This window comes from Oryzias latipes, chromosome 16 (genome assembly GCF_002234675.1).
Source record: "Oryzias latipes chromosome 16, ASM223467v1".
Taxonomy (NCBI): domain Eukaryota; kingdom Metazoa; phylum Chordata; class Actinopteri; order Beloniformes; family Adrianichthyidae; genus Oryzias; species Oryzias latipes.
In genome coordinates this window covers 18,814,563-18,841,556 of record NC_019874.2, presented here as the reverse complement: position 1 = coordinate 18,841,556, position 26,994 = coordinate 18,814,563, and the positions used below count along the sequence as shown (strand labels likewise).

The window sequence follows — 26,994 nt, the reverse complement described above, 5'->3', positions numbered from 1 at the left end:
AACAGTGCCGCAGTGCATGCCGGGCTGGGGGCGGACAGCTCCCTTCAGCTAGTGGAGGACCGACGTCAGTGTTTGTGCTGCTCCGGGAAGATGGCGGAGGCTGCGGCTGTTCCCTCGCATCGGTTTTTCTGTCACTGTTGTAAGGGAGAAGTAAATCCCAAACTCCCGGTAAGTCGCGTTATTTTTGGTTATTCGCTCATTTTATGTTGAGTGTTATGCGCGGCTGACAAGTCTGCCTTCCGGCAGGTAGCTGTTTGTTTCGGCTACTTCTTGCTACAGCTAAGCCCATAGGCTATTAGCATATAGCAGTGTTTGTTGTTGTTAAGTCAGTAAAGAAACTCCGGTTAGTCGTTTTAGGGGAAACTAAGCTACTCTTAAAACTAACGATAGTAGGTCTTGTTATTCGTGCCTGTTTTAAAATACTTACGCTAATCTCTGTGCTTCAAGGTAGAAGTTGTGTGCTTGGTGGTAAATGATAGATGCATGTTTTTGAACAAAACAGCCCGAATTAATCTGAGAGTTTATTTATTCATAAACTGTCACTCAGATTTTCCTTTTCAGTATATATACACATTTAGTTTTTGTTTCTGTTAACAGCAGTGGCAGTATAAGCAGGGGAAGTTTTCTGTAGATGTCATACGTTGTGGTTTACTTTCAGTTTTAGTGTTAAAGTCAAACGTAACAATGTCGGCAGAAGAGGCGTTTAAATGGCCTACTATTACTATTTTACAAATATTCTTTAAAAGGCCATTTATTTAAAAGGACATTCCTACGTTTTTACAAAAACATTTAACTAACTGTAAGTGTTTGTTTTTTTATTTGTAGTTTTTTTTCTCTTGTTGACTCCGTTTTGTGTTTTTGAAACAAATGTTCCTTGGTAAATAAATAAAAATTGACACACATTTTTCAATCATTGAAATATAAGTTATTTTGTTGATGATAATGATTATAGTATTTCATTTTGGACAAGAAAAAATTTGGACAGGTTAAAATAAATACCAGAAATATCTGAATTTCTAACATGAATGTGTTCTCTTACATGTTTTATAAATTTAGCTTATAACTGGCTGATGTATTGAGTAAATGAATTTTGTTATATAACCCGAATTTTAGGAAACACTGCTTTATGTTGTGTCTAGATTTTGACTGAAAGTTTAAATTAAAAAGTGCAACCTGTTAGCTTCTTAGAAGCAATCTGTTAGACTGATACAGAGATGGAGGGTTCTGTGATTTACTGTGCCATAAAGTAAAAATAAACATCCAAACGTCTATTTGTTTAATCGACCAGTAAACTGGAAACAGAGCTGTGACTATTGCCTCCCCATTATTTTTAAATTTCAGATAATTGGTCACTAATTCTGGATTTACTCACTTGTCTCTTTGTGATTTTCTTTTTCTGTGTTGGATCAAGCAACTGCAAAGATAATATCAAACATTTTTTAAACCTGAAATATAAAGTAAATTATAAAAATCAACAAAACAATACATAACATTTATTTATTACAAGTAATTGTGTGAGTTTTGTGAGTAAATCTGAATTCAAAGGCTTTGACCAAAATAATTTCTGTAATTCATAGTCACTTTTTTTTTCAATTCAACCTTAAGAACATTTGTGAATTTCATTTGTATATTTAGCACTCCAAATCGAGTGAACTACAATCTAAAAAGACATTATTGTTGTGACCCACTTTTTAATGCTACAAGTATTGTACTTCAGGTGTTGCCGTAATGGCTTACAACTTTGTTTTTATGCTAAGTGACCTCAATCCTGTTCCCCTGAGTGAAAAGCTCTATCTTTAAATGAGAGGACAACATATGATCCATCCTGCTGCAAAGGCTGCTTGCTGGTTGTGTTTGCTCCAAGCTGTCATGCTGGTTTTGAACGCCCTCCCCCTAAGGTGTGGTTGGCAGACCAGCCGTACCTCTTTGGTTGCATTCATATGTTGAAACACTAAATGAAAGTCATTATTTATGCTTTTAATCAGCCAATCAAAAAAAAAAAAACATCATACATTTTTCTTAACAATTATCCTTTGAAGTATCACGATATGTGTTGTATTTTACATTAATAAAACACAAGCCCAAAAATGGTTTGGCTCATGAAAACAGTTGCACAGGCTTTTAAAATGTCTGTTTTTCAACATATTAAGATGTAAACAATTAAAAGTACATTTAACTGGAAAGTCTTAATGATGGACATGTTTGCTTATAGTATTTCTAATGTACTTTCAACAGCCCTTAAACCAGGATGTTAACATCGTACACATTGGTGTGTTGAAATATCTACTGTCATTTGAATCTTTTTTACTTGTATTGTGTTTGGCATCTTCAATAGGATGTATACTAAATGTAAAACCAAGTTTTTACATCTAAATGTTACTTTTTTTTCTTTCTGATGTGCTGAAACCCAATTGAAATGAAAAATGTGGCCATAGTTCGATGTTTAGTTGTCTCTTTTTTTCCTCAGCCTTTATAAATAAGCGTGACTCTGTCCTTGTTCTTTTTCTTGCAGGAATACATCTGTCCAAGATGTGATTCAGGTTTCATAGAGGAAGTAACAGAGGATTCCAGGTAAGAGACCTCTGTTTCTGGAACAGAACCTTAAAAGTGAATACATGTTTGTTGCTCTGTCAGTTATCTGTTTATTGAATCTTCTTCCAGCGTGACCTTTTAGTTGATCAGTTTAGTACGCGTTTATTGAGATTGTTGTACCTCCCCTGTTTGTGTTGCTTTCATTAGTCTTCTAGACGGCGGTGCAAATGGGATAGATGACACAGCCACACAGTTTGCAGAGGTACGTTTGACTCTGATCATATTAAATTATGATTAATTTTTGAGTTTTCCCCCCATTTTTTGATCTCTCTGTCTCCCTGTCTTTTTTTTTTTTTTCATGTCCCTTTCCATAACTGTTTGTTAATCCTAACGTCTCTACAGCTGTGGCACCTCCTGTTATTGGAGAGGCCGTTTACAACAGACAGTGACACTCCTGACTCCGAGCCAAGGCTCTCCAGCAGTCGTTTGGGGAGTTTTAGTGATTTCGGAGGACTGGGGGCTGGACCGATCGGGGGATCGGTTCCAGCTGGTCTCGGGGGGCAGATGGGTGGTCTGTTAGGATCCAATGAACACTTCGGACCAGGCCGCCCACCTCGCCTTCACAGCCAGAGGAGATACCGGTTCAGAGGCAGCAGCAGACCAGAGCGCTCACCTGCTGTGGAGGGGTAAACTCGTTTAACTTTGCTTTTCAGTCTTTTGACACAACATCCATTGTTGTGTTGCTTCCTCCGTGTTTCGAGCCACAGTCACCTGTAGCGGCTCTGATGTGGGCTCTAAAGTTGATTGTGGCTGCTGAAGTCAGTCGTGTTATGCTCTCACCAGACATGCTGTGTTACGTTCCATAAGTGGTCTGGTACTGCACACTATAAATAAGCGGCTGGTCTATTTTGGACAGAAGCCTCATCAGCTAGCACTGACCGTGTGCTTCTCAAGATAAGGCAACCTGTTCAGACTTTTGATTGTAAATTGCACTTTTTAAGAAATCATTGAATCAATCATTACTTGCTCAGCAACAAAAAGAGATCCGGCCCCACAGTGTTGTTTTTTTTCATCGGGAAATGCCAGAAAGGACTGTTTAGATCAGGGCTCTGCAACCTGAGGCCCTGGAGCCACATGTGGCTCTTTTACCTCTCCATTGTGGCTTTCTGGTTGAAGAAAAATAAAATCTTTTTAATTTTAAGAAGTTACGTATTTTTTGAACTACATGTTAAACTAAATCGTCTTAAAGTCAAACTTGATTCAACACATTTACAAACAATTGAAGGACAGTGCGTATCACTCTGTTAGGCTCCTGAATATGGTACCCATAATGTTCTAACAATCCATCAAGCGGTGTGTCTTTCATTGTTTACCAAAGTCGTACTAAAACATTTTGTCAGACTTTCGAGCACCATGTAATAGTGTGTCAGTAAGCACAACCAAAATTCATATTTAAGGCGCACTAGATTATAAAGCAGATTTTCTATTTCCTTTTTTCTCTCCAAGTTTTTTAAGTGGGACTCATGCTCCGAAAAAACGGTTAGGCTCACTTGGTTTGCTCTGATCTGCTTTTAGTTACATTTATGAATGTCTGGCTGAGATGTACCACAAATAGTAAAACAAACTGTATAGTTTTATTTAACATTGATGAAATCACACAACCTACTACTACAATTTTTGAATTGATCTTCTAAAGGGAAAATAAGGCTTTGCGGTTCCTGCTGGGTTGTGGTGGGTAAGAAATCGACCCGAATGGGTCTTTAAGTGTTGAAAGTTGCAGCTCCCTGGTTTAGATGATCTTTAAGATGTTTGAGAGTATAGTGGTCCCTGCTTTACTACAGGAGTTATCTGCTAAATTAATAACCTGCAGTAGGTGAAAACTATAGTTTTTATGATGATTACAGATGTTTAAGGCTATAAAACCCCTCACTATACACTTTGTACTCTTTTGTCAGACAGTCATGAACACTTTCACACTTTTCTCTTCTGTTTAAACTCTCAAACCTTTATAAAAAAAATAAGTCCAACAAAGATCTGATAGTGATCGAAGATTCATGTAGATTTGGCAAACTGAAGGTATTTTGTGCAGGAGATGAGGAACGGAAGAGATTAATTGACAGGGTCTACAGCCAATCAGGATGCAGAACATAATGCACAGTAAAAAATGAATAACATGCAAAAATGCAGTAAAAAAATAAACGAAACCACAAAAGGTGACATGCAATAACAGCAAAGGACCACAGTAGATGAATCTTAAATTACTGTTGAGGAAAAACAACATTCTGAGGTGTTTCAGTAAGAAGTATACATAATCGTAACATTGCAGGTGCCAGTCGGTTAATGGAGAAGCCCTAACTACCGTATTTTCCGGACTATAAGTCGCACCGGAGTATAAGTCGCACCAGCCCAAAAATGCATTATAAAGTAGAAAAAAACACAGATAAGTCGCACTGGACTATAAGTCGCATTTTAACTTTCACAACCTCATATGACACAATCATAGCAGACTGTTTATCTCATAATTTCACAGTAATTATTTCTCATACTTATTTATTTATTCCTTTCATGAAGCATCATTGGCCAACTAATACTCTGTTTTCATCCTGTTTTTGTAGAAACAGTTGTCATTTTTATTGCATTTTTGAATCTATGAAATAATTGGAAAATAGAATATTATGTTCTTAGCCTTCAAGATCTTACTGTAAAAAAAAGTTTGCTGATTCTCTGAGTCACTTAACATCCTCTTAACACTTAACATACCTCATACATCAAATTGACCCAGGAACATCATCTCTGTTCCTCACAAATGAACATAACAGGAGGGTTAACAATGTTTTTATTTCAATTTATTTCTAAGATAAGTCGCTGCGGAGTATAAGTCGCACCCCTTGCCAAACTATGAAAAAAAGGGCGACTTATAGTCCGGAAAATACGGTATTCTTGTTGGGTTTAAACTGTGTTTCTGTTTGGCAGGATCGTACAGCAGTTTCTTGCTGGTCTTTTTGCCAACTCTGGAGTGCCTGGCTCCCCTCCCCTGTCATGGTAACTCACTTTACTCTATCATAATCATACAGTTGTACAGGTGTTTCTTCTCTCTTCACTGTTGGTGACTTTTGATCTCTCTCAGGACAGGGATGCTGCACTCCAACCCCGGGGACTACGCATGGGGACAAGGAGGGTTAGACGCAGTGATAACACAGGTAAACCACTGGTTTTATTACAGTTGTGTCACTTTTTAACAGCAAAGTTAACACTTGTGTCATTGTAGTTACTAGGTCAGCTGGAGAACACGGGACCTCCTCCAGCTGAGAAAGAAAAAATCTCTTCTCTCCCAACTGTCAATATATCTCAGGAACAAGCAGGTAGATCCCGACTCATTCCAGCTGTCACTTTTAGAATTCATCAGATGGTTATTGTGATGTAACAGATGTACAAAAAGAGTGGCTCTGACATGATCCAACTTCAATTTCAGTTTCTCATTAGTTAATTTAATAAATCACTATAACAAACGAGTGCATGAAACAGCTGTAATTTATAAGATAAAATTCAAGGAATATTAAAGTGTGACTCAAAAGCTGCCTGAATAAAAACAAAACCTGACTTTTCTATGTTGTTACTGTTAGCTGTTTGTACAGTGGGGCAAAAAGTATTAGTCAGTGACAGATTCTGCAAGTCATCCCACTTCAAAGGATGCGAGAGGTCTATAATCTTCATTTCATGTGTGACAGAATGTAAAAACAATACAGGGAATAGCATTGTTTTAATATTTATGTGTTTGTATAATGTGTATCATGTTGATAGCAATTGGGAACATGCGTAAAACCACATTAGATGGCATCGTTAACTTATATTTTTTTGTGATTGACACTAGGGCTGCACGATATGAAGAAAACTCGCGATATGCGATATTAGTAATTAATATTGCGATAACGATATCATTTGCGGTATATAAACAATTAGCAAAACAACCAAAAATATTATTCCCATTCCATTACAACAGCTTAAAAATTATACTACAAATGACCCTTGTTGACATAGGAGGCGAACATACAACATAATAGGGCGCCATCCGATTAGTTAACAACGTGAAGGGGTCCATCTGATTGGTCAAATGCAGAAAGGGATTCTTTCAATCAATTAAACACTTCAAGCTGCCATAAGATTATTTGGCCACATCTAAGGTAACCATTTATTGCAAATTTCCTGTCTTTTGCGATATGCATATTGCACAGTTTGATATTGCGATAACGATAAATTTGCGGTATATTGTGCAGGCCTAATTGACACAAAACATGTGCATGTGCTGAAAATAAGTTTGAAATGTTAAAAATGAAATGTCTGGATCTTCCAGCATGACGAACGCATCACCTGAGCAACAGAGGAGTGGCTACGTATAAGTTCTGAAGTGGTCTAGCCAGTCTGTGGACCTCAATCCAGTAGTGAATCTGTGGAGAGGAGTTACATGTTATAGATTGGATTGTTTAAAATAGATTTTAAACAATCCAATCCAATGAAAACTGTTTTTAACATGCTCTTGTCGCTATTTTCTGATGGACGTGTATAAAGAAAATTAAGTTTAAACCGCATTTCTGAGTATTTCTTTATTCAATTTGTTGTGAATCAGGAACAGATAAAAAAATGCCATTGGGAAAAAAACCTGTAGTTATGTACAAACTACAATTAGCAGGCCGCTCCGCTTCATTCTGATGCATCCGCTTGTAGACAAATGTCTTTGTTTTCCTCGTCTGAGTTGGCATCTGGCTCACAACTGTTGGGCTGGATAGCTTCATTATTGCTGGCCTAAAAATGACACTGCTGTTATTGCATTCTAGTGAGAGCTGCTACTTCCCTTTTCTCTCTCTGACATTTTCCTCTCCTGGGCCGTTGTTAGTTCTCAGCTGAAAATTATCCTTGTCAGCTTTTGTAGGACTAATATTTTTTTCAAATTAGGAATCCACCTAAATCTTTATGGTATGTTGTCTCCTAGTTTAAAAATATTGTGTATTCTGTTTGGAGTCAGATTAGTGATTGTTTAAGGTAATAAGATATTTAATAAATCTCTTACAGATTGCTGTATGGAGTGTCCAGTGTGCAAAGAGGACTTCACAGTGGGAGAGCCTGTCAGAAAACTCCCCTGCAATCACTTCTTTCATTCAGACTGTATAGTACCGTGGCTGGAAATGGTGAGTTACAAGCAAAAAGACATTAAAGCATGAACAGTGTGATTATATCTAATGTTCATTGTAAAAATGACCATTTAAAGAAGGAAAATCAGGAACAAATACTTCTTAAATATATAAATCAAAGTTTTTCAAATGAAATCAGCGATTGAAAGAGCTGTTTTTTATTTAATTACTTTAAAATAGTAGTTAAAAAAAAGTTAATTAAAAAAATTCTGTCAAATAGTTTGCTTTTAACTCCTCTTTTTCAAAGATCTGTTTTGATCAGTAAATAGAACAAAAAAGAAAAAAATGAGCCGAGGATCTTTGGAAGTCCTTCCTCAGCTCTGTTTGGTAACCAAGCATCAGCCAGTGTCAGATTAGAAATGTCTACACTTACAAGAAGCAGAGGAAGTAGCTCTCAGTGTTTATCTGAATTGTTTCTCAGTCCAAGTCCTGACTTTGATCAAATCCAAGCAATAATGAAAATGTCCAAATCCATGCATCAAATGAACTTTCTTTGTCACAAAGTGAACCTGGCGTGGACTGAAGGCATGTGTACAGAACTGAACTGCTGCCGTTTTTGTGTTGGCTGTTGACACAGGCCTCTATGGTCACATGACTATCAGTTACATGAGGGGTCAGAGGTCAGATCTTGTCAGGCTGAACTTCATTTCATTCAGTTTAAGTGTTGAATGGCTGAGTTTAATATTTAAAATATTCACGACTTGCATATATTTATCTGTAGTTTGGCTAAGGTAACGTTTTTAAAATCGATTTTAAAGGGTATGTTTTTGAAATGTAAGCTTTTAAATCAATCAGATTTTTTTTGTGGTTTTGTTTTGTGTTTGACTTGGTCGTACGTTTACAGTTTCTTTATCTGTTGCCACTGATATGTATAGAAGTCTGATTCCTAAATAAGGCTGAAGGAAGGTTTCTGGGTTCAGATTCCTCTAATATTTGGGAGAAAACCGCCATGAGTTCATGTTCACTCCTTACGTTTTTGTGTCTGTGCAGCACGACACATGTCCGGTGTGTAGGATGAGTTTGAGTGGAGAAGACAGCAGCCAGCCCCAGTCAGAGTCCCCCTCGCTCCCCACGGACCCCCGCACACAGGAGAGATGGTCTTTCTGAGACCCCCGTCCACCAAAATGCTTCTCACTTCCCTTTGTTCATCTCTCTCAATCATTTCAGTCTGACTTTTTTGTACTTTTTCTTTTCTATTTTAATGCTCTCCTCAGTCATGTTCTCTACAGATGTCTTAATAACGCATTACAGTTTGTCGAAGCGGTTTCCCTTTTGACAAACCAACTTAGAAACAATGCTCATTTTACCCGTTTCCTCTATTTCCAGCACTGAATCAAACCACATCTTTGTTTAAATATACAACACAACACCATGATTTGAAGTCAAACAGCATGCCCTCTTTCATCAATTGAAACCTGCAGCTGAGCCTCCATAGGTGGGACGGTGGTGCATTTCCAGAACGCCGTATGCTCAAACTGAACTCGGTGCCGTACTTTGTTTTATTGGACTGTACTGTTTAAAGAAAAGAAAAAAAAGTTCTTGTTTCTGTGTCGGCACCCTTACGCTTTTCCACTGATGACACAGTTTTCATGTTTGAATGATGTCTGAGAAGAAACGAAAGCCGTCTTCAGAGGACAGGAAGGGGATCGTTGCACCTTCCAGAACTTTCTCCATTTGACGGCTCCATCTCCGCACCAGCGGGGGGGTGAAACTCTTTTCCTCCACCTCCTATCTGATCTGAACTTTTAAGTTCCACTGCTCCCACTTTCAGTGTATATACTATAAAGAGATGGCATTCCTGTCATTTTATTCTTCAGTTTGACCTCAACCTCACATTTTTATCACTTAACCTTTGATGTAAATAATTTTAGTCCAGCCAATTTAAGGTTTGCAGAGTAAAGAAACAAAGTCGAGAATGGAGATGCAAATGTGAAATACCTGGTTATCAAGCTGTATATTATATATATGAAAAATGTCTATGATGTTAATAAATTGACAAACTAATGGTTTACTTTTATTGCTCATGTTGTATTTAATACATTCATTAAAAAAAGTGATAATTTTTTTAAATCAAATCAACAAGCAAATATGTTAAGGAAGTAGAAATTCTGTACATCATTGCAGTGAGATGAGAAGCCACCGTGCAGTCGCATGGCAATCTGTTCTGAGAAAAATGATTCAGGTAGAATGGTGAGCATCATTTAAATTAAAAAAAATATATATTATGATTTGTGTACAAAGTTAAAGCTTTAACTCAGAAAACAGTGAAATGAAATAGATTTTTCAGATTTTTTTCTCCTCTTGAAGGTGAATGAATGTGTCCCGAAGCTCAGCGTGTGTTCCAGGCCAGTGTGAGTATGGAGTGAGCTGGAGCAGTGCAGGGAATGTAGCCCACAGCCGGATCCCAGACTTCAAACTGGATCTCAGACGATGCCCTGGAAACGTAAACACACAAACCGTTCAGTTTTTTTTAATCAGCGTGGAGTGCCTTTTTTTTTTTTTTTTTTTAAACCGGATCAGTGAATCTTACTTGTTGAGTACGACAAGAACCACTGAGCTGTCTGGTCTGACGAAGGCCGAGTATTCCAGCTGCGTTTTCCCACTGGAAGACACGCCCACCCTCTGAGAGTCCTCCAACAGGAACTTGCTGTGGAAACGGTGAGGACTTGATGAGAGAGAGAGAGGTCTTGGAAAGTGATCTGTTTAAAGTCAGGCCAAAACTACCTGAAGTGAGCCATGCTGTAAAAAGAAGGCTGTTTGTAGAAGACGTCCCGCTTTGCATCCACCACGATTGGACTGTCCACTAAGTTTTTCACCCAGTTTGGTCCACCAGTTGGATCTAGTGCAAGATTCCAGTCAGTCCAGCCGACAACATGGTGATTTAGGTCCTGAAACAGAAAAAACCCTTCACATCCTCAGGATTTACTGCTTTACAGTTTTTGAAATCCAAAGAGCCTAGGCAGGATTAGGTTTTATTAATGTGTCAACATTAGAGTTGACCTTTTACGCAAAACTAGACTAAACGGAGAAAATCCAATAGTGAAGAGAAAAAAAAATGCCAGTTCCAGCTTGCTTTGCGTTCCTGCAGGCGCTTTCTGAAGCATTTGTGCAACATGGTGCAGCTTGTAACCAGTACCGCAGCATGGAGGCAGGTGACTCACCTTTCCAAAGCAGCTCACAGCATGTCCGCCTCACATCTGATGCACTCAATCTGACCAAACAAGCTCACCTCTAGAATGTCGTGAGCGTACTCTTCAGCTCTGCTCCAGCTTCCCAGCTTCACTCCTCTGTCTGGTGAACTCCAGCCAGCGCAGGCCTCTGTGCCGAAGAGGTAATACTCTGGATAGAGTTGATGAGTCACCCCTAAGCTTATATCTGCAGGGACTAAACTGTCCATGTACCAGTGGACGGCCACCCCATGAATGTATCGACCAGCATGAACGTCATTTAGGACCTGAAGTAGAAAAACAAAAACACGGCTGGGATTTTTTAGGCCTGTCAGCGTGGATATAAATAACTAGAATGGAGGCAGTGGATTCCTCCCAGCGTTAAAATAAGTAATATTGATTAAAAATGATTGCTTAACCCCTTCAACCCTGAATTTATTTTCAATTATATCAAGAAAAATATTCTTCAATGTTTTTTGGTTCATATAATGCTAAATGAAGTGAAGCCCTGGATAACATGTTGCAAATTACTGACATGCAGCGTGAAGGGTTAATAACGACCAAAGAAAGTCTATGTCCAAATTATTTCTGGCCAAAGACCTACATTATAGACGGCTGGGTCTTACAATGATGCAGCAGCTACAACTTACAAAACACAACCATGGCCACCTGACCTCAACACAAAACCTGTGGCTGGAAGAATCCCAATGGATCAGAGAGCAAAACGTCTTCACAGATGTGCGAGTGACTGATATTCTTTAGAAAACAACTCATTCAAAACACGCTAAAAGCTGATTAAATAAGCTTTGCACTTGCATCTTTTTTTTCTAGTTGCATTTATTAACCTAGATGACCATATACATTCTTTATTCGTTCACTTTTTTACATGTTAAACAATCTCAGGACACACTTCTTTGTACTTGTTTTTTTTTTTAATTCTCACTACAATATAAGGATTGTGAACATTTTGGCCAATTATGGAAACTACAAAGGTTTTCCTGATTTTTTTATTTCTATTTCAGCACCTTCAAATAAACTTATTAATTACATATTTGTAATTTATCTTTTAACTAGAACATTGTAGCAGTTATTTTAATCTATCATTAGCTATAAAGGGTTGTTATGATCAATTTAGTACTTTATTTTGCTAAATTAAAAAACGTTTTTGCCAGTCTTTTACTGTTTTCAGCTCAGCATTTAGCTTTGCATTGTTTAACAGATCTTTTATATTAATTTCCCTTTTTCCTAATCTGCTTCAGTTAATCTATTTTACAGACATTTTCTTCTACATTTTCAAAATTAAGCAATAAAATACATTTATAAATTGGATTTTGACAGTTTGCACGAAAAACACACCAATGTGTCATTTAAAAAAAACAAATTGAATGCTCCTTATTTTTTCCAAGAGTCTGGATATTTATATCATAAAAAAAATACTGAAAAGACTTTTTTATAAATGCAACTACAGAACTATTTTTACCTTGCAATTTCAAGTGAGCAATTATTGTTGGTAGGCAGTTGCAAAGCAAATGTTGCAGATTAGTGTCTAAAATCTTGCAGAAATTTGTCGATTTTATTTTTGTACAGTGGAACAGTCTCTTTTGTGAATAGCAAACCTGTCTAGACTGAGAATTACATATTTCCTCAAGTTGATTCCTATCAGCTCACTGGAGGTGAAATCTGTGAAACTATAATCCAGACAGTTTAACCTCTTCACCATAAAATGTGTATTCTTAGGTGTGCTTGACTGGAATTACATATTTTGTTTCTGTTCTGATAAATGTTTTCATTGAAAAAACGGGATAAATCTGGTTTCTTTTTGTGACCTCACACCTCCAGCACGAGTGTTTCTGCAGGTAAAAAAAACAAAATGCCAGGCACGACATTCCTGCGACTTTCTCTCTGTCCTTGCACTCACCACTTTAGCCCAGTAAGGAAGCAGCAGGCGACTGTCATCCAGCAAAAGGATGTGAGTGTCTGGGTACGCAGAGGCATGCAGGGCGGGGCCCAAGTCCAAAGCTACCCAGTCCCTCTGCTCTTCTGCAGTGAAACCCAGAGCCTGGAAGCTGCAATGATAGACACTGTCCTCAGACTCTTCCAGCATTAAAAACAAAGCGAAGGCGACAATCAGTCAACAGCATTAAAATCCTCAATAAATTCAGGAGAAGACAGACCTGTAGTTTGTCATACGGCCTGCAGAGGGCTCATTTCCAGTAGTCACAGCCCAGAAGGTGAGGTTATATTTAGCATACTCCTCCAGGAATCTATGATGATGAATTAAAGCACCCATCACAACACATTTATCTTGCACCAAGTGTGTACGCACCTGCTCTTTAAAGTCACCTGATATAGTACTGAGCCCATGTTTTATGCTCCTTGCCTCCTGGCTTTCCCTTCAGGGAGCCCTTTCCTATGAGGGCGCCATTAGTTTTCATCCAACTGGGGGCGCTCCAAGCACTGGCCAAGAGGGAGAGAGGACGAGGAGATAAGGTCTGCGCACGCTGCAGGAGAGGGATCTGAAACCAGAAAGAAAAAAATGAAGGAAGAAGGGATTACAGAGACGATGACGAGACGACATGCAACTTTTTGCAGCGGACAGAAGAGAGGGGACACCTTCATGTGAATGTCCTCAGGGGCCAAAGTGAAATTAGCCAGGTTGTAGTCTCCAGGTGTGTCAGCGTAGGTGTAGAGGCGGGTGGAGAAGTCGCAGCTGGCCATGGGGACGCGCACAACGCTGTAGCCAATTCCTGTCACCGGGGAAAGCTTTAAAAACAGCTGATGATGCATTTTCCTTCAATCACATCAATGGAAACATACTGGAACACGAGGAAAGTTACTGCACCAAAGACCCGCTTCAATGAAAATCATGTTTTGGAGTTTTTAACATGTTCTTGTGGCATTTTTCTCATGATAGTGGACATATTAGAGGCGAATTTCTAATGAGCTACTGTCACTCTGCAGAAACTATGTCCTAGAAAACAGTTTTGGGATGAGAAAACGACAAAGGTTTTTAGATTTTGGCTTAAAATGGTCTAATCATAATTGACAGACCACTGGAAACACTTTTAAAATAGATCAAAAGATGATTGCAATGCGACTTTAAACTTTGAGATCAAAGTTGCAGCTTTGTGTTCAGATATCATAAAAAAATTGATCATAAAAAAAACTCGAAAATTAAAGATCAACATTCAGGCTGTTCATAGAGTCTGGTTTTTCCAAATATGTGACCTAGGGCTGACTCGGTGGAAAAAGTACTTCTCCTGTGCGGAAACCACAAAAAGAATGCTTTCAGATAGCAGCGTTCAGACTGTACCGTCCCTGGAGAAGTACTGTCGAAGCAGCTGCTCCTGTGCACCAGCAGAAAGAGACAGGATGTTGATGGCCGCTGCATCTGTCATTGCTCCACCAAATCCCATAATCCTTTGAAACTTCTGGTGTGGAACAATAGTCAGTCTGAGGCCTGGAAGTAATAGGTTGACATAAGTGTGGAAACTCTCACCCCTCAGTCACAGTGCTTCTCCGGCCTCACCTGCTCCAGTGCTGTTCACCTGGATCTGACCCTGGCTGGCCTCCAGCCTGCTGCCCGCCATGCTGCTCAGGTAGGAGGAGAAGTTCCCCACTGGAGGCAAGTTCCCCGGCCCAATGCTGTCACAGTGAGTGGAGTTACACTCACACACAATGGAATCATGGCCAAAGTTTCTGGCAACACAATCGGAGCTTCCTGGATGAAGAAATATCATATTTATTGATGTTGACTCCAAAAAAATGTATGTTTTTGTTTACATTACGAACCTGAACTGAGGATCACTTCTGCTCCAGTGAAAAGAACCAACAAAAATACAGACGATGGCAACAACAGCCCCATTTTATCTGAAGTCAAAGCAGTAAAGATAAGACAAATTCTGACGAGAATGTGTCACAAGAGACAGGAAATCTCCCTGCAGCAACGATCCACGGCTGTCTAAATAAAAGACTTAAGTCATCGCCACATTTAGGGATTCAGACAGGAACATCGGCATGTCCCGAAGATAAAAGTCCAGTTTACTTTCACCCGTGTTTGAGTGTTGTCGAGTTTGAAACGTCTCAGCTTCCCATGGTGCTGCCCAATGAGTTATATCGATATAACTCATTGGCGCTGCCTCCCCTTGTCCACGTGACGGAGAATCCATCATGTGACCAATAACCATCAACTGTCCACTAGATGGTGCTGTTTAATGCAAGGAGAGCGAAAACAAGGAAGTTATCGATACTATTTTAATGTAATACAGTAGAACGTCGCGGTAGTACCATAGCATTTTAAGTGCATGTATAAAACAAATATAGATGTAAAAATAATCATCGTGTAAAATTGTAATGTCCCATGAATTATATATATATATATATATATATATATATATATATATATATATATATATATATATATATATATATATATATATATATATATATAATTTATTTTTTTATGCAACAAAAATAAAACTTAAGTAAAAAAAATTGTACTATGTATTTCTGTCAAATAGGAAGACATTTGTTGTCCCCTGAATACAAAGTAACATGTATGAAAACAAGGTTTATGCAGTAACTAATTAATAACTAAATATTTACACAGAATGAGAGTTCAGACAATGATTTGCCCTTTATAAATATATTGATAAAGTCAAACATTTTAAAAAATCCAAAATTAACTAAAAACCTTTATAAATGAACAGGGACGCAGTTTTTTTGTTTGTTTTTAAAAAGAAGCAGTGAAACAGACTATCATACACCTTTGCTCATTTGAGGCTAATGCAAATGTAAATTTTTGCTCTTTAACACTAAATATATTTTCGGTTAAGTCAAATTTTGACCGTTTACCTTCTTAATAAATCAAGCAAGACATTTTCCTTAAATATTTTATTAATAAACAAATGTAATGATTTATAAAACACAGTGACATAGATGTTGCATGAAGACATAGATGTCTGAATGCATATGCGTTTATACCCATACAGCGACATTTACATGTTTACTTCTGTGAAAAGCATGGCTTTATAAGAAGCCGCAGAGTCTGTCAAACATGGTTGGATTCCTGTTGCTCAGGAAGATGAGCTCTTTCTTCCCTTCCTCTGTTCGACCTGATGGAAACAAGGAAACCAAGACATGAAAATAAAATGACAAATAAATATTGCCATATTACCTTATTTCATCACTTACTCTGTGGATGCTGCAGCCAGTTACGCTCTGTATAGTAAAGGTAACAACTCTCAAACTCCTTCTCGCTGTAGTTGGGAACTGACAGAGGGATGAAGGGATCCATGCTGTCAAACCCCCTCTGGTGAGTAAAGCACAGCACGTTTAAGGGCCAAACACTGGACCTGCTGTAGCAAGACTGCAGTACCCAACATGCACTGATCAACAATTCAGCATCATTTAGAAGAACAGTATAGAGCACAACACATCCTTTCAGACAATTCAAGCAAGTGCAAAAACAGATATATCTAGAGTTCAGATGCACAGAAGAAAGAAATCAATAATGAATATATTAAATAGGAAGCTGTGCATTAGAGAGATTCAATTTAGAGTCAAGCCCACACATACTCTTGGGGGGGTTGACCTTGCTTTTAGTACGATGATATCATTGCAGTCAAGAGCAAAGTAAAAGAATGTGGTTGACAAGGATGGATTGACAGGTCCATTAAGTTAAGTGATGCTGTGCAGGAAGCACAACTCCTTACTTAATGAAAACAATCTCTTACAAAAGAAACAAATACTGGAGAGAAAAAAAGAATGTTTATGATTATTGACATGGTTTTGCTCTCAAACAACAAAGAGTATTTGATCTTTAATTTTCTGACTGCAGGTAAAAAAGAATTATGCTTTAGAAGCAATAAAGGATTTTTAAAAGCAGACAAACTGTTGGGCTTTAAAGGTAAATATGATCTAACCTCTCCCAGGAGCTCCTGAGGTAAGTAAGCAGACTTTGGAGTGTAAAGAGACCCCGTCTGAGACAGAGTGGTGATGATGGCCCCTCCAATCTGCGTGAAAGGACAGAAAAATTAACAAAAAACACACACACAAAAAAAGTACTCTTAAAGACCCACTATCATGGACATTGTGTTTTTTCAACATGTTCCTGTGGCATTTTTCTGATAATGGAAGACATATATAACGAATATTAAGCTTAAAATTGCTTTGCTGAGGTTTTTTTTTTAATTGTTGTCAATCTGGAGCAAGCAAACAAAAAAAGCTGTTTGAAAAAGAGCATATATGTTATGTAGAAAAGACACAGGGCAGGCCAAAGGCTCCCTGCTCCACTCCATTCTGATGCATCCCCTTGTAGACAAATCAATCCATGTCCGTCTCCGTTTTCCTCTTCTGTGCTGGTATCTGGCTCAAAACTGTAAGGAAGATATCTCCAATAATTTTCACCATTTTTGTTGCACCGTTAATGTTAAGTTGGGGCTGTCGCTGCCGCTCTGCAGAAACTATGTTCTAAAAAAACAACAAAGGTTTTGAGATTTAGCCCAAAAATGGATATCATAATTAAAAGACCACCAGGAACACTTTGAAAAAGCAAAAAAGATGATCAGAGTGGGGCTTTAAGCAACTTTTTGAAGCTGTGTTCTACTAACCCAGTCATTTTTTAACAACTTCCTCAGGTTATAGACCAGTGTGAGTTCTTCTGGATCCACCTGATATTAGGGAGAATAAATATATAACATCAGACTTTTTATCTTAACAAAAAACACTGTGTTCGATGCACAACAGCACTGAGAATGTGTTTTCTCACAGCGCTCTTATCCTCCTTCTTAATAGTAGACTTTCCCCAAAGGGCATTGACACCATCCACTGCCACAGCCAATCGGAAGTTGCTCTCGGGATGCCCGCTTTGCAGCCTAAGCTCCTTCATCACGGCTGCTACCACATCACTGCTGCTCTTCACACGGGATGTGCCCTGCAGCAAAACAAACACCAGCAGGGGGATCACTGTCAATTATGAAAGGGAAATCCAACAGCAGTGTCGGGAACATAACAAAAACAAACAAAAAAAAAAAAATCAGGAAAATTGAGAATTAGATTCAGGAAACAAAGTTTAAATTAGGAAAAGAGGAGCTTACTTGTGCCCTGATTAAAAATGTAGCCACCAAACACTTGAATTGATATATTCCAACATTCAACTGTTAGACATTTGAGAATTCCCATAATTCCAAAAGTTTTCTTTAGCTTTGCTGTGACACAAATCGTGAAGTTCAAATTCAAATATGTTTTATTTCAAATCAAAACAACAATTACATAAAATAAATCAATGCAAGACTTTGAAAATTAGATTTGAAAGGGGATTGGAAACCGCTTAAGCTTATAGGAAACCAATCCCCCACTCAACACCACTCATAACAGACACCAAAATGAAACATTTGACATTATAACGTTAACACACGACAAGACAAAGACAAACAAACATGCCCAAACGCTTTAGTTAAATGGGGAAAGTTGGTGAACATTTTTGCACCTACTTGATCCACAAGTTCCCCAAGTGGACGCCCCTCTTCTGTGCTTTCCCTCTTTGTCCACACGTAGCGCTGCTTAATTTTTATCTAAAAAGAACACAATCTTCAAAAACACTTTCAGAAATAGTTTTACCCTAGAACACTATCGCCGGGTGATTTTTACCCGCACAAAACTATTTACATGAATTTCAACATGCCGCGTGTCAAGAAGTCTGTGCCTTCACCAGGTAAGTCTCACAGGTCCCAGGAATGGGTGGACAAAGATTAAGTTTCTAGTATCGTTTTATTACTTTTTAGGAATATTTTGTTCTCAAATTCCTAGTTTTTCAGGAATTTAGAGCGTGTTTTTAGGAACTTCCTATGTTTTCAACCACAGTTGAAAATAAAAGAAAACCCCTCCAATTTATCATTTGATGTCATGTTTTGATCTATTTTTTATGACAAGTCCTCATGTTGGGTAAATTATATCAGGTAAAAATTCCCCAGCAAAAGTGATGGTGTAACTTTTTTTAGCGCAAGTGTTCTAGGGTTGAAACATTTCATCCCTACAAACAAAAAACACAATACAAAATGACACTTTCATATCAATTTTATCATATCTTGAGGGAGGAGATGTCAAAATCCATGATTTGGTTCACTGCTCTCAACTTAATTAGCTGGAACTAATGTCATGATTGAAAGTAAATGTAGGTGCTTGGATGTAAACGTGGATGTAAACTAAAAATTGTAGAAATTCAGACAAATACTACAGGTGCACAATTTTCAGTGTTGGGCTAAATTTAGACTAATATTTCCTTTTAAAATTAAATTATGTCAAACCAAAATGACATTTTATTAGAAAAACTTAGTTAAAATCAATGACTGAATAAATCAATCATTGATTTTGTAATAATAATGTGGAGTTTTACAAAGTAATCATTTCAACCTTTGCTGTGCTGTTCTTGAAGAAAATCTTGTATCAGCAGTTTATATACAAAAAAAAGGTATTTGGGAAAATCTAAAAAAAAATATTATGACTCAGCATTTATAATGACATTAAAGGTTGTTACCTTAGAAAGAAAAGGTTCATTGGTGATTTTGAAGTTGCGCAACCACGATGTCGCCTGCAACGGCTGATCAAAGCGTGAGGACTTATAGGATGACGGCATCAGCTCCTTACAGTTCTTCACCCACAGGTGGGCTGCATAAAGCAGACATGGAAAAAATGACTTGTCGTCGTCATTTTATGGGTCAAACTTCAGGCATGCATGACTGGGTCTGCCTCACCGTCAGGAATGTGCAGCACCACCCAGCCCTGTGTGTAGCAGAAGTGGACCGAGTGACAAAGAGACATCGTTTTGCCACTTCCCTTAACACCATCTTGACATTTCTATAAGGACAATATGTGCCTTTTTTAAGGGTTAGTAGAACTTTTCTGTCAGTGACTGTGTGATTTAAGGATACAGAATAAGTATCTTAAAGCAGGTTTGCTGTAGTCTGCTTTCTTTAGGTAAGAGATGGCCTCCAGAGCGGGCTGCCTGACCATCATGCAGGCCTCGTTGAAAGTTTTCACCTAAAATCATAAGAAAACAACTTATATCTGCACTTGTTACACAAATCTTTCAAGTTAGCAGTGGATGCCGTCATGGTTTCTAAATTACTTCACTTTTAGGTTCAAACTTAACCTGCCTGTTGTTGATAACGTTTGGGGAGGCCATGAGGAAACAAAAGGCGGATGTGCTCAGCAGGCAAAGTATAAAACTGTCCAATTTGTTTTTCTGACTGGCTGGCCTGAAAAAACAAACACAAAAGGTAAGATTATGAGACCAAAATAACATCAAAGTTTATTAGAAAAACAAAGCTTTTCAATATTTCAGTTGAATAAAATAGACAGGCAGGCAGGACGCTGATAAGATTCATGTGTTTCAGGGGAAAAATAACATATTGTCTAAGACTTGGATGCCCACACAGCTTCAGGGAAAGCTTTGATTAGTAATGGGTTTAGAAATCAATCTAGTCTTCTTCTTTAAAGTTAGCTTTCAAGTTGTCAAGAAATAACTTTGTAGTTCATTTTTGAGTAATACTTAGTCTTCTTTTTGAAATTGTGTCTCTTTATTCAGTTATCTGAAAACCAAATTGGTTTTGAAGTGAAATGTAGATAATTGAAGTGATATTGAATACACATTTTTGTCATATCACAATTTTTTTCTCTTCCTTTTCCTTCTAATCATATTTAAAAATCAGTTGTTCTCTATGTTTTAAAAAAGTGTATTGGGTTGAGGGGTCAAAGTTATGTGCTTTTCCATGTTGGTGTTGGTTTTATACTTAACCTGTATCATAACTTGAATTTCCTTTCATCTATATTCTTTTTTATGTTTGTTTTTTACCTAACTCTACGTTGTCATCTTTTCTTTTGTTATAGATTTAAAAGGAGGAACCCCTTGAAAAAAAAGATGTCATCTTAAGGGAATAATCCTTTCATTGCTTAATAAATGTTTAAAATGAAAATAAAAAAATAAAAAAATAAATAAATAAATACAAAAATCAAATATATTCATGAATTTGTGATTTGAAACTGAATTATGTTCTGACAGTTATACCTCATCCTAATTTTGAATTTGGATTCTTTATTTGGACCATAACTTCATAAAACCAACTCTGTTATTTGATTTCAAATCAAATAAAGTTGGTATTTGGTCATATCTGGCAGTTAACAGTAGCAGCTAATTCACAAATGCATGACACTGTAAGCACTAACATTAATGTAGCACACTTATTTCTGCTGCAGCACGACAAAACCAAAGCTGGTTTCTGTTACCGGGTCATTTTCCTGAGTTCTGAAGACTGATATGGGTTCAGATTCTGAATCCACAGCTGCAGCCTCTTGCTGCCGTCCGTATCTGCTGGTATGGATGGACCTTACATGTGCAACCTGTGACGCAAAAGTACAACACTAAACAAACTAAGTAAGAAGAAAAATACAGAAAATCTACTGTCTCTCTGAGTTGTGCTGCAGTTGTTCAGTGAACTTCAGGTTAGCATGACTGTTACCGTTGGCCGAAGCCTGAGAGACAGTCTGTGAAGAGCCATGATCTGAAAGACAACAGTAGATCATTTTCTTCTTTAAATTAAAGCTATTTTTAAAGGATGCTCGTGCAGTCGAGTCCTGTAACCTTGCGTAAACATTTAGCTAACAGTTAGCTGTAGCGCCCGGTAAACCTTTGCAACACTGAGCCCAAAAAGCGGCTGTCGGGACTGAAATTAGCTAAACCGGTGGGTTTATCGTAGGATCTTGGTCACGAACGGTTCCAGTCATCATTCACAGAGGAGTAAAAAGATGTAGATAAAATGCTAACCTTCAGTCGAAATCAATGTGCTGGACCTGTCAAGGAAAACGCCATCATGCCTTACCGGAAGTGACGGATAATGCAAGCGACAACTGATGACAAAAATTAAACTTACAAAGCTTTTGACACTGTAGAACATCCATTTCTCTATAATGCATTGAAGTTATTTGGTTTTGTGGAAAATTTCATGTCTATTGCTAAAATGTTTTATAAAGACATTAGCAACTCCATTCTTCTTTATCCTAATACATCCCAAAGACTCACCATAAATAGATCAGTACGCCAAGGATGCCCAATTTCTCCATTTTTCTTTTTAATTGTTGCAGAACTACTTTCCATAAGAATTAAAAATTGTCCAAACTTATTAGTTTTATCTATATTTCAGAAAGAAATCAAAATAACACAATTAGCAGATGATACTACATTATTCTTAAAAGAATTGACCTTACTATAAGCACAATTTATTCCTTTTCAAATGCTTCCAGTTTACATCTTAACTTAGGAAAATGTGAAATATTAAGTATTAAAAAATGTAAAATATGAAAAAATTCATAATATCCCCAAAGAAATGCAAATTGGGGACACAAAAACCCCCAAGTCCCCTTCAATCGTGTTCCCACACCTCTGGGAACAAACCACCCACATCAACCACTACCCCCTTACTAAAGAAACCCCAATCGGGAACACCAAAACTACCATGTCCCCTTCAAACCTGTTCCCCCACCCCAGAGAAGGAACCCCCCATATCCACCACCCCCTGCCCGCACATGAATCCTAACTGGGGACCCAAAAAATGGCAATGTCCTCCCCAAACCTGCATCCCCCTCCCGGAAAAAAATACTAGTACCCAAGATCCACCAGCCCCTTCCCTGGAACAGAAGGACAACAGTAAACTCTTCGACCCTGCATTCCCCTTCATTCCCAGGGAAGTTGAACTAAGGGAAATTGCCAAACAATCCACCCGTTCTGATAGCTCTGATCCTCAGTCAGCCAATCTAAATCCTCAACTGGAAATACAAGATAACGGAACCCAGAATAATCAAGCAAATTTGGCTGCAAATTTGGCTGCCAGTGAGTACAAGGCATCAGATGAAAATGTACAAGACTTAAAAAAAGAGATAAGCGATTTGAAAAAATTAGCTGATGGACAAAGACGCTTATCTTTCTGAATTAAAGGAGAAAAAATTTGCGGCCCTAAGGGATCACACGGTTAAGCGTGATAGGCTTGCTGTCAAAAATAAAAAGCTTCCTTCTTTTTACATTCCATCATCCATTTTAGAAGGACATAAACACTCACTTGAGCACAGGTGTTAGCTCACCTTTGCACAAATAGTTTGCGTGCTTGAATGAAATGTTTCACACTAGTTGGTTTGAATGCATAAGTATGCATGTGGGAACAGTATTTGTATTGTGTACATGTTGACATGTGGACATTTTTGGAGCCAACAGGTATGTTTGTATCATTTGAGTGTGTGTGTGGACAGGCCCCGCCCCTTCTAGATTTGTGTCACATCTGAACCTGACCGTAAGATAAACATCCAAAAACTTGTTGCTTTATGCTGCTTCATATCCTGCTTTATGCCCCCTTCTACAATCACCCTCCTATCCCCCATCTCTAATATCCCTCTCTCTTCTTCCCTCCTTTCCTTTTCCGTCCGGTCCAACACAAAAGATGTTGTTTAAAATGAATAAAGTTTGGCCTCATATTACAAAAGGTGTTTATTCAGACATTCCTCTGGTTTGTCAGAAGATTCATAACCCCTGTAGTTAAAATAAAATATGTCCAACAAAAGAGGTCTTCAGCTCTCATCTGTTTGCCCGGCTGTTGGACAGGACAAGTTAGAAAAAAAAATAAAAAATAAAAAATAGCAAATGTGCTTTTTTAATCTATGTTTAATCTGCTTGGGTTTTCTCCTGGTGCTCAGGTTTCCCCTAAAAAAACCTCCTCATTATTCATCAATGTTTCTGCTTAAGACATTGTTTATGTATTATTGGTGACTCAAAATTGAAATTTCGGTAGTAGTTATTTATTTTATTTTTTTAATCTATGATTAATCTGCTTGGGTTTTCTCCTGATGCTCAGGTTCGCCCTTAAAAACCTTTGTCAACATTTATCAATATTTATGTTTATTTTTATGAGACAAAGAACTAAAACCCTTTTTGTAGGTGTATGGTTATTGGGTTTTTCTCCTGGTGCTCATTATTTATCAATGTTTCTGCTTAATATGTCGTTTATGTATTATTGGTGACTCAAAATTGTCATTAAGAATTTTTTAACATTATCAATGTTTGAACAAAAGAATGCATAGATGAAGGACATTAATAGATGGGAAAGCAAAATTACGTGTGTTAGATGTAACAGATGTAATTAAATGATGTGAATGACTGAATGCATGTAATGCAACCACAAGGGAACAAAATCCAGTGCTCTCTTGTGCTGGTCCCAAGTCTGGATAAATGAACGTTCCTTTGCTCAACAGTAGCTGGGACAGGCTCCGGCATCGTCAAACCTCCAAAAAGACATAGCGGGTTAAGAAAATGGGTGGGTTGATGAAAGCCAGAGTCATCATGTACATTTGACTGCCAATGACAACAAGACATCAAATGAAAATGGACTTGATATAGAAAAAAAAGATAGCTGACTTGAAAAAAAATACACCTGATTGAGAAAGATGCACATCTAGAAGAGAAAAAAACTTTAGGCCATGGATGATTGCACACTTAAGATAAAGCTCTGTGACAAAAACATAACTATGGACAGAGAGTTCAAGTTTAGGATAAGTGTGGACAGAAAGTTGTGACACTTACAGATAAACTATTGGAAATAAGTCAAGCTGCTAAAGCAAAGAAGGCAAAGCACAAACATGCACGTACACATACACACTTAAAAAATACATTTTGTTACTTGAAAAGAATTTATCTGATCAGAACCGGATTACAAAAACTGTGCAATACTATAAAATGATCTAACTCAGTAGGTGTGGGATTATATAAACTTGCTTCTTCCCACTCCTTTTTAAGCAAGAAATCAAGCTTTACTTGACTTTAGTTAATGATCACTATATTTAATTAAGAAAATGTGACTTAAGTATCGCTGTTTCTTTTATTTTTCATCTAAGCATTTCATCATTTCTGAATTGAGTTTGATAAATCTGTATTATTGTTTTTATTGTATTGACTACAATTATTGTTTGAAAAAAAAATCCCCTCCGTGAACTGCCACCTTACCGTGGTGGAGGGGTTTGAGGGCTTGAGTGATTCTAGAAGCTGTGCTGTATTGTGTTCCCCCTCTTGTCAGGGTCTCCCAAAGCAAACAGGTCCTAGGTGACAAGACAGACTTTGAGTGGTTCCGAAATTCTTTATTGAAATTGTTACATCTAAAGTCACCTTTATCTTTCCATTGTTTGCTGGCTTTACTTCAGATTTTACAATAGACTGTTAGATTTTTCATGGCTAACTGGTCTCTCCAATTCATCTTCACTTCTACTCACCTGGAAGTGTCTGCCTAGCCTTCCCCAACCCACCGTACCAGAATCTCTAATGAATTAAGGAGACAAGATCACCCAAGCTGAAGTCACCAAGGTAGTCGACTAGCTCCTCTGTGGCAAGGAACTGGGAGTGGATGAAGTCCTCAAGTGCTTCAAAACTCTGCAGGCTCTGGGACTGTCTTGGTTGACACGCCTTTACAGCATTGCATGGCAGTGGGGAAAAGTACTACTGGCCTGGCAGACAGGGCCGGTGGTTCCCCTCTTCAAGAGGGGGCACCAGTGGGTGAGTCCCTACTACCAGGGAATCACACTCCTATGCCTCAATGGGAAAGTCTATGCAAGCGTACTAAGAGAGTAGAGTTTGTCATGTAGTCGAAGATCCAGATCCAGGAACAAAAGTGTGGTTTCCATCCTGTCTGTGGAACAGTGAACCAGCTTTATACCCCTGTAGGGTGCTGGAGGGTTTGTGAGAGTTGCTCATCCAGTCTTTGAGGATTTGGAGAAGGCATTCAACTGTGTCCCCATTGGTGGTAGAGAGGATTGTCATACGTAACTTAAGTTTTCTGGCCTCTAATAACGAAATTCTTTTTGATGCAATTCACTGTTAGTGTACAAAATACTCCCTATTATTTTTTACATATGATATTTCTTTTATTAAATAAATCTTTATCTTGTTCACAGTATATTCTACATAATTACAGTTTTTCTCATCAAAACCAGTAAAAATTGCGTTGTTCAAAGGGTTCTATGGTGTAATGGTTAGCACTTGGGACTAACTTGGGACTCTGAATCTAGTAGTTTGAGTTTAAATCTAGAACGTTGAAATTCTCTTTACTCATCATTGTGAGATGGATCTAAATATTACAGCACTTCATACTAATGACCTAAAGTAACAGACATGGCCATACATACGTTTTGTTTTCTTATTCAAATTGTTATCTTATTCATGTTCTTCCGTTTATTCCCTTTTGGGGTCACAGGGCTGCTAGAGCCTATCCTGGCCACTGGTGGCCAAAGGCAGGGGGCACCCTTCACAGATCGCCAGTCTGTCTCAGGGTAGAGTGTCCACAATCACAAACCTACGCAATCTCACATTCACTCCTAGGGACAATTTAGATGAACCAATAACCTATGAAGCATGTTTTTGGATGGTGGGAGGAACCAGAACATCCCCGATTGATGTTCTGGTTCAGGTCCCCCGCCCATCACTTGAACCAGGGCCTTCTGGCAGTGAGGCAAGAGCAATAACCACTGCGCCACCTCTTATTAATATTTACTGTAAAAAAAACAAAAAAAGTCGTGAGCATGGTGTCCGAATTGCTTTTAAAATCCAAGGCACTACATGGTCCCACACTATATAGCTTTTTAGTAGTCAGGGGTTAGGGTGGGAATTCGGACACATAATATTTTTTTTTTTGACTCAGCTACATTGCATAGTGGCGCATACTACAACACTTGACAGACGCATCACTGCCACCAAGTAGTGGGAGGCTGCATTCAGGTCCCGCGGCCCTCGCGGCCCACATATTCAGAAGAGATCTATTTTTGCGGCCCACTAGTTGGCGCTCACGGACCAGGACTGGGCCGCGGCACCATGGTTAAGAAACCACTGCTTTAAAGCATGTAACCCTTTGGATATCCTAGGCACTTTAACGTTGGGAGTTGGGTCATCTAGACCCACTAGACAGTGCGCTGAACCTTTTTTCTTCAATGATTTGTGAACCTCACTGGTGTCCATGGATTACATGAAATCTTCCCACATTAATCCACCTTTGTCTTGGTAGGAATAACATGGTCATTTAAGGGTG

At 38.2% G+C, this 26,994-nt stretch overlaps 3 protein-coding genes across 3 annotated transcripts; 1 reads left to right on the top strand and 2 right to left on the bottom strand.

Moving 5' to 3' along the window:
• Positions 1–31: 31 nt before the first annotated feature.
• Positions 32–9,727, top strand: rnf115 (ring finger protein 115). The gene is made up of 9 exons (XM_023964716.1): positions 32–168; positions 2,513–2,571; positions 2,740–2,794; positions 2,935–3,218; positions 5,506–5,574; positions 5,660–5,732; positions 5,801–5,894; positions 7,600–7,715; positions 8,709–9,727. Exons 1-9 carry the CDS (start codon positions 91–93, stop codon positions 8,823–8,825), a joined length of 945 nt encoding a protein of 314 aa, XP_023820484.1. The 5' UTR covers positions 32–90; the 3' UTR covers positions 8,826–9,727.
• Positions 9,728–10,047: 320 nt separating this feature from the next.
• Positions 10,048–14,750, bottom strand: gba (glucosylceramidase beta). The gene is given in 11 exon segments (NM_001305418.1): positions 10,048–10,153; positions 10,249–10,365; positions 10,443–10,606; positions 10,948–11,172; positions 12,804–12,951; positions 13,060–13,149; positions 13,229–13,401; positions 13,499–13,632; positions 14,199–14,345; positions 14,415–14,606; positions 14,678–14,750. Coding segments are annotated over 11 exon segments (1,569 nt in total).
• Positions 14,751–15,763: 1,013 nt separating this feature from the next.
• dap3 (death associated protein 3) lies at positions 15,764–21,789 on the bottom strand. Its single transcript, XM_023964414.1, has 13 exons — positions 21,708–21,789; positions 21,403–21,444; positions 21,170–21,283; positions 20,041–20,142; positions 19,816–19,924; positions 19,639–19,731; positions 19,422–19,552; positions 18,379–18,459; positions 17,655–17,819; positions 17,497–17,556; positions 16,810–16,899; positions 16,079–16,196; positions 15,764–15,999 (listed from the first exon to the last, which is right to left on the bottom strand). Exons 2-13 carry the CDS (start codon positions 21,439–21,441, stop codon positions 15,914–15,916), a joined length of 1,188 nt encoding a protein of 395 aa, XP_023820182.1. The 5' UTR covers positions 21,442–21,444; positions 21,708–21,789; the 3' UTR covers positions 15,764–15,913.
• Between the last annotated feature and the right edge of the window lie 5,205 nt (positions 21,790–26,994).

Coding starts and splice junctions, on each gene's coding strand:
- rnf115 (XM_023964716.1), top strand. CDS start 91: ATGGCGGAGGCTGCGGCTGTTCCCTCGCATCGGTTTTTCTGTCACTGT. Junction 2,795..2,934: donor CAGCCACACAGTTTGCAGAG/GTACGTTTGACT, acceptor ACGTCTCTACAG/CTGTGGCACCTCCTGTTATT. Junction 5,575..5,659: donor GGCTCCCCTCCCCTGTCATG/GTAACTCACTTT, acceptor GATCTCTCTCAG/GACAGGGATGCTGCACTCCA.
- dap3 (XM_023964414.1), bottom strand. CDS start 21,441: ATGGCTCTTCACAGACTGTCTCTCAGGCTTCGGCCAACG. Junction 20,143..21,169: donor GAACTCAGGAAAATGACCCG/GTAACAGAAACC, acceptor TTGTTTTTTCAG/GCCAGCCAGTCAGAAAAACA. Junction 19,553..19,638: donor GGTGCTGCACATTCCTGACG/GTGAGGCAGACC, acceptor TGCTTTATGCAG/CCCACCTGTGGGTGAAGAAC.